This window comes from Phytophthora sojae, assembly GCF_000149755.1.
Source record: "Phytophthora sojae unplaced genomic scaffold PHYSOscaffold_11, whole genome shotgun sequence".
NCBI classification, from domain to species: Eukaryota; Oomycota; class Peronosporomycetes; order Peronosporales; family Peronosporaceae; genus Phytophthora; species Phytophthora sojae.
The window spans coordinates 6,909-14,425 of NW_009258125.1; the positions used below are offsets into that span (position 1 = coordinate 6,909).

General features: G+C 53.7%; 1 protein-coding gene across 1 annotated transcript; it reads right to left on the reverse strand.

Annotated features, from left to right (window-relative positions):
• Window positions 1-320: 320 nt before the first annotated feature.
• PHYSODRAFT_429741 (hypothetical protein) lies at window positions 321-6,825 on the reverse strand (the record flags this gene model as incomplete). The annotated part of the gene is made up of 3 exons (XM_009537688.1): window positions 321-428; window positions 5,500-5,627; window positions 6,312-6,825. Coding segments are annotated over 3 exons (750 nt in total), but the record flags the coding sequence as incomplete, so codon positions are not given.
• Between the last annotated feature and the right edge of the window lie 692 nt (window positions 6,826-7,517).

The window sequence follows — 7,517 nt, forward strand, 5'->3', positions numbered from 1 at the left end:
TCTGACTTCCTCTAAATGTAATATTCTAAAATAGGAATCTGCCAACGGCTGGTTGGCAGAATTCCAATGCTATGCATGTCGCTCATTGGCTAAAAGTGCTGCTCTCAGCCATAGGAATCCTAAGTCTCTATGGACCACCCGTCGTGGTGGTCGTAAATGTATGTAGCCATTGGTGTACTTTACACCAAGGTCGAGGAAGTGTTCAAACCTCGAACAGACATCGCATCTGTTAGAGTAACAAGCTCTGTAGCCACTTGTGCGTGTAACCCTGTTACACGGTGGACGACCTGTGACCAAGGTAAACCTGGTTGGGCTCCATGGTTGCAGGGTGCGAACAGAGTGTTGTACGGATGCAGAGAGGGAACGTCGATCCAACAGTTGCGCCAAGGTTCATGGGCGTCGAGAGTCCTCAATCGACCGGATACGGCCTAACCGGCGATCGTTTCTCCTCTCGATCAACCTCGATGCCGCTATAGGAAGCGGCAAGCAACTCAGGAAAGGAAGGAACACAACCGGAAAGGCAACTACAGGCCTTGGCTCAGCTCCAGGCCGACCGATCGCAGCGAAGAACCCTCGATCGGAGCGAACATTCGGACGCAGAGCGAAGATTCCCGCGCTGCTCCACAAACTATCCCCGCGTCACGCCAAGACACTTGATCTTCACCAAGTGCTGCATCTCCGGAGCCCCGAGAGAGCAGATCCAGCCCGCCGACGGGTACACAAGGTGAGAACAAGTTCAGCCGATCGCGGATCGTTGGGTCTTGGGGGACCCCCTCCGTTAGTCGGTGTCTGGGCGCTGGTGGGAAGCTTGATCAGGCCTTAACCAGATTTTGGCCGATCTCGTTACACCACACGTGAAGCCGAATCCGTCCAAGCAGGCTCCGCTTCGACCTCTTCCAGTCGCCACGGATGTATGAACGTCTGTCAGCATGGACTTCGTCTTCGGGCTGCCCCGAGACACTCAAGGGTGCACTGATGTGCTTGCCTTCGTCGACCGTTTCAGCAAAATGCTCCATCTTGCTCCTGTCTCCGCTAACATCACGGCGAAACAGACTGCCGCGATCTTCGTCGACATGGTGAATCGCCACCACGGGCTCCCGTCTTCCATCGTATCGGATCGCGACCCGTGCTTCACGTCCGCCTTCTGGCGCGAGCTTTTCCATTTGTTGGGGACGCGGCTAAGCATGTCCACCGCGTCGCACCCGGAGACGGACGGCCAAACTGAGCGAGCCAACCGTGTCGTTGAAGATGTACTACGTAGCTTCGCTACGTTGTTCAAGTCGTGGAGCACCTTCCTGCCCCTGGTCGAATTCGCTCTCAATAACTGTTATGGGCCTACTTTGGCTCACTACTTTAGCTTACACGTGTGCGCGTGTATGTGAGGAAGCGTAGCTTAGTTTAAATTAGAGTTAATTATACTCGGGCCTCCGAGTATAGATTAATCTAAATAAACGATCCAAATAATGTTTTTGGGTTAAAATGAGAACTGCTATTTTTGTTTTATGTTTCTGACTTCATCTAAATGTAATATTCTAAGATTGGAATCTGCCAACGGCTGGTTGGCAGAATTCCAATGCTATGCATGTCGCTCATTGGCTAAAAGTGCTGCTCTCAGCCAATAGGAATCCTAAGTCTCTATGGACCACCCGTCGTGCTGGTCGTAAATGTATGTAGCCATTGGTGTACCTTACACCAAGGTCGAGGAAGTGTTCAAACCTCGAACAGACATCGCATCTGTTAGAGTAACAAGTGACTGTAGCCACTTGTGCGTGTAACCCTGTTACACGGTGGACGACCTGTGACCAAGGTAAACCTGGTTGGGCTCCATGGTTGCAGGGTGCGAACAGAGTGTTGTACGGATGCAGAGAGGGAACGTCGATCCAACAGTTGCGCCAAGGTTCATGGGCGTCGAGAGTCCTCAATCGACCGGATACGGCCTAACCGGCGATCGTTTCTCCTCTCGATCAACCTCGATGCCGCTATAGGAAGCGGCAAGCAACTCAGGAAAGGAAGGAACACAACCGGAAAGGCAACTACAGGCCTTGGCTCAGCTCCAGGCCGACCGATCGCAGCGAAGAACCCTCGATCGGAGCGAACATTCGGACGCAGAGCGAAGATTCCCGCGCTGCTCCACAAACTATCCCCGCGTCACGCCAAGACACTTGATCTTCACCAAGTGCTGCATCTCCGGAGCCCCGAGAGAGTAGATCCAGCCGCCGACGGGTACACAAGGTGAGAACAAGTTCAGCCGATCGCGAATCGTTGGGTCTTGGGGGACCCCCTCCGTTTGTCGGTGTCTGGGCGCTGGTGGGAAGCTTGATCAGGCCTTAACCAGATTTTGGCCGATCCCGCTACACCACACGTGAAGCCGAATCCGTCCAAGCAGGCTCTGCTTCGACCTCTTCCAGTCGCCACGGACGTATGGACGTCTGTCAGCATGGACTTCGTCTTCGGGCTGCCCCGAGACACTCAAGGGTGCACTGATGTGCTTGCCTTCGTCGACCGTTTCAGCAAAATGCTCCATCTTGCTCCTGTCTCTGCTAACATCACGGCGAAACAGACTGCCGCGATCTTCGTCGACATGGTGAATCGCCACCACGGGCTCCCGTCATCCATCGTATCGGATCGCGACCCGTGCTTCACGTCCGCCTTCTGGCGCGAGCTTTTCCATTTGTTGGGGACGCGGCTAAGCATGTCCACCGCGTCGCACCCGGAGACGGACGGCCAAACTGAGCGAGCCAACCGTGTCGTTGAAGATGTACTACGTAGCTTCGCTACGTTGTTCAAGTCGTGGAGCACCTTCCTGCCCCTGGTCGAATTCGCTCTCAATAACTGTTATGGGCCTACTTTGGCCCACTACTTTAGCTTACACGTGTACGCGTGTATGTGAGGAAGCGTAGCTTAGTTTAAATTAGAGTTAATTATACTCGGGCCTCCGAGTATAGATTAATCTAAATAAACGATCCAAATAATGTTTTTGGGTTAAAATGAGAACTGCTATTTTTGTTTTATGTTTCTGACTTCATCTAAATGTAATATTCTAAGATTGGAATCTGCCAACGGCTGGTTGGCAGAATTCCAATGCTATGCATGTCGCTCATTGGCTAAAAGTGCTGCTCTCAGCCAATAGGAATCCTAAGTCTCTATGGACCACCCGTCGTGGTGGTCGTAAATGTATGTAGCCATTGGTGTACCTTACACCAAGGTCGAGGAAGTGTTCAAACCTCGAACAGACATCGCATCTGTTAGAGTAACAAGTGACTGTAGCCACTTGTGCGTGTAACCCTGTTACACGGTGGACGACCTGTGACCAAGGTAAACCTGGTTGGGCTCCATGGTTGCAGGGTGCGAACAGAGTGTTGTACGGATGCAGAGAGGGAACGTCGATCCAACAGTTGCGCCAAGGTTCATGGGCGTCGAGAGTCCTCAATCGACCGGATACGGCCTAACCGGCGATCGTTTCTCCTCTCGATCAACCTCGATGCCGCTATAGGAAGCGGCAAGCAACTCAGGAAAGGAAGGAACACAACCGGAAAGGCAACTACAGGCCTTGGCTCAGCTCCAGGCCGACCGATCGCAGCGAAGAACCCTCGATCGGAGCGAACATTCGGACGCAGAGCGAAGATTCCCGCGCTGCTCCACAAACTATCCCCGCGTCACGCCAAGACACTTGATCTTCACCAAGTGCTGCATCTCCGGAGCCCCGAGAGAGCAGATCCAGCCCGCCGATGGGTACACAAGGTGAGAACAAGTTCAGCCGATCGCGGATCGTTGGGTCTTGGGGGACCCCCTCCGTTAGTCGGTGTCTGGGCGCTGGTGGGAAGCTTGATCAGGCCTTAACCAGATTTTGGCCGATCTCGTTACACCACACGTGAAGCCGAATCCGTCCAAGCAGGCTCCGCTTCGACCTCTTCCAGTCGCCACGGACGTATGGACGTCTGTCAGCATGGACTTCGTCTTCGGGCTGCCCCGAGACACTCAAGGGTGCACTGATGTGCTTGCCTTCGTCGACCGTTTCAGCAAAATGCTCCATCTTGCTCCTGTCTCCGCTAACATCACGGCGAAACAGACTGCCGCCATCTTCGTCGACATGGTGAATCGCCACCACGGGCTCCCGTCATCCATCGTATCGGATCGCGACCCGTGCTTCACGTCCGCCTTCTGGCGCGAGCTTTTCCATTTGTTGGGGACGCGGCTAAGCATGTCCACCGCGTCGCACCCGGAGACGGACGGCCAAACTGAGCGAGCCAACCGTGTCGTTGAAGATGTACTACGTAGCTTCGCTACGTTGTTCAAGTCGTGGAGCACCTTCCTGCCCCTGGTCAAAATTCGCTCTCAATAACTGTTATGGGCCTACTTTGGCTCACTACTTTAGCTTACACGTGTGCGCGTGTATGTGAGGAAGCGTAGCTTAGTTTAAATTAGAGTTAATTATACTCGGGCCTCCGAGTATAGATTAATCTAAATAAACGATCCAAATAATGTTTTTGGGTTAAAATGAGAACTGCTATTTTTGTTTTATGTTTCTGACTTCATCTAAATGTAATATTCTAAGATTGGAATCTGCCAACGGCTGGTTGGCAGAATTCCAATGCTATGCATGTCGCTCATTGGCTAAAAGTGCTGCTCTCAGCCAATAGGAATCCTAAGTCTCTATGGACCACCCGTCGTGGTGGTCGTAAATGTATGTAGCCATTGGTGTACCTTACACCAAGGTCGAGGAAGTGTTCAAACCTCGAACAGACATCGCATCTGTTAGAGTAACAAGCTCTGTAGCCACTTGTGCATATAACCCTGTTACACGGTGGACGACCTGTGACCAAGGTAAACCTGGTTGGGCTCCATGGTTGCAGGGTGCGAACAGAGTGTTGTACGGATGCAGAGAGGGAACGTCGATCCAACAGTTGCGCCAAGGTTCATGGGCGTCGAGAGTCCTCAATCGACCGGATACGGCCTAACCGGCGATCGTTTCTCCTCTCGATCAACCTCGATGCCGCTATAGGAAGCGGCAAGCAACTCAGGAAAGGAAGGAACACAACCGGAAAGGCAACTACAGGCCTTGGCTCAGCTCCAGGCCGACCGATCGCAGCGAAGAACCCTCGATCGGAGCGAACATTCGGACGCAGAGCGAAGATTCCCGCGCTGCTCCACAAACTATCCCCGCGTCACGCCAAGACACTTGATCTTCACCAAGTGCTGCATCTCCGGAGCCCCGAGAGAGTAGATCCAGCCCGCCGATGGGTACACAAGGTGAGAACAAGTTCAGCCGATCGCGGATCGTTGGGTCTTGGGGGACCCCCTCCGTTTGTCGGTGTCTGGGCGCTGGTGGGAAGCTCGATCAGGCCTTAACCGGATTTTGGCCGATCCCGCTACACCACACGTGAAGCCGAATCCGTCCAAGCAGGCTCCGCTTCGACCTCTTCCAGTCGCCACGGACGTATGGACGTCTGTCAGCATGGACTTCGTCTTCGGGCTGCCCCGAGACACTCAAGGGTGCACTGATGTGCTTGCCTTCGTCGACCGTTTCAGCAAAATGCTCCATCTTGCTCCTGTCTCCGCTAACATCACGGCGAAACAGACTGCCGCCATCTTCGTCGACATGGTGAATCGCCACCACGGGCTCCCGTCTTCCATCGTATCGGATCGCGACCCGTGCTTCACGTCCGCCTTCTGGCGCGAGCTTTTCCATTTGTTAGGGACGCGGCTAAGCATGTCCACCGCGTCGCACCCGGAGACGGACGGCCAAACTGAGCGAGCCAACCGTGTCGTTGAAGATGTACTACGTAGCTTCGCTACGTTGTTCAAGTCGTGGAGCACCTTCCTGTCCCTGGTCGAATTCGCTCTCAATAACTGTTATGGGCCTACTTTGGCCCACTACTTTAGCTTACACGTGTACGCGTGTATGTGAGGAAGCGTAGCTTAGTTTAAATTAGAGTTAATTATACTCGGGCCTCCGAGTATAGATTAATCTAAATAAACGATCCAAATAATGTTTTTGGGTTAAAATGAGAACTTCTATTTTTGTTTTATGTTTCTGACTTCATCTAAATGTAATATTCTAAAATAGGAATCTGCCAACGGCTGGTTGGCAGAATTCCAATGCTATGCATGTCGCTCATTGGCTAAAAGTGCTGCTCTCAGCCAATAGGAATCCTAAGTCTCTATGGACCACCCGTCGTGGTGGTCGTAAATGTATGTAGCCATTGGTGTACCTTACACCAAGGTCGAGGAAGTGTGCAAACCTCGAACAGACATCGCATCTGTTAGAGTAACAAGCTCTGTAGCCACTTGTGCATATAACCCTGTTACACGCACAAGACGTCGCAAGCGATCTGCACGATAACTGCGCTCTCGGTGGTACTTGGACCACGCTTGTCGAAGCGCTAGGACTTGCACGTTGCGCTGACCGAGGGTGCTGGCGAGGTTGTCGATATACACCTTGACAGCTTTACCCCTAATCCAGTGGCGACGCTCCCACAAGGCGAAACCAAGGTCGCCCCTCTCGGTGGAGTGGTAGGAGTACCCCTGGAACTGCCGCCATAGGCGAACGAGAAGAGCCCGACCAGTTGCACGACGGGATATAGCCACCGAGAATCGAAAACCCGTCGTATCGATCAAACAAGGCTCGTCTGGGAAAAGCTGGCGCAACACTTGGAAGGGGTGAGCAGGATCCGTCCACAAGCCAAACTCCACGATTCCATCCACTGAACTGGGGGCGACCAAGTCGTCCTCGAAGACGAGGGGAACACTGGCGTTTTGGATGAGATGCCAGCATTCCGACGCTCCGGGTGCCGTGAAACCCGGCTCCAAGAACAGGGTAGCAAGACCACTGAGCTTACGCGATCCAGGAGCTACGTCGGAAGCGTCAACCACGGCTGGGGCAATCGACGCAGGTCCATCCCTCGGTGAAGCTGTCACCGTTGCTGTTACCATCGCCTGAGCGTGAGCAGAGGCCGACCGAGTGTGGAGTCGACTCGGGAGTGGCACGGTGGCCGCTTGTGAAGCTACAGGAACCCCGGTCGCGGCAGCCAGAGGAGAAGGAGCCTCCGAAGGAGCGACAGGTTGCGCCACCGAGGTTTCCTCTCTTTCGTCGGGGCCGAACATCTCCAGGAACAACGCTGCGCGGTTCTCGGAAGTCTCGGACTCATGAGGCGACTCACCGCTAGGTGAACGGTCTGGCGGGCCGCCAGAACCCTCGGTGACCCCAGCAGCCGATTCTCGAGGGGCACGGCTAATGCCGGCTCTACCAGACGACGTGGTGAACTACACGAGATGGGCAAGTGTCCGATGGAGGAATTCTACAACCAGACCCGTCAATGGTTCAACCCGGTGAAGCACGCTGGCATGTTGCCCGCGATCGCCGAGAAGATGTTAAACTAGGACGCTCGCCGGGTTGGAATCCGGTACGAGCCGAGCGTTCTAGGTACTGCATCTATGCATTCGTGAACAAGAACACGGTAGATCGAGTAAGTGGACGGACTGATCTACGCGGTAATACATGTGATCTGCATGCGAAA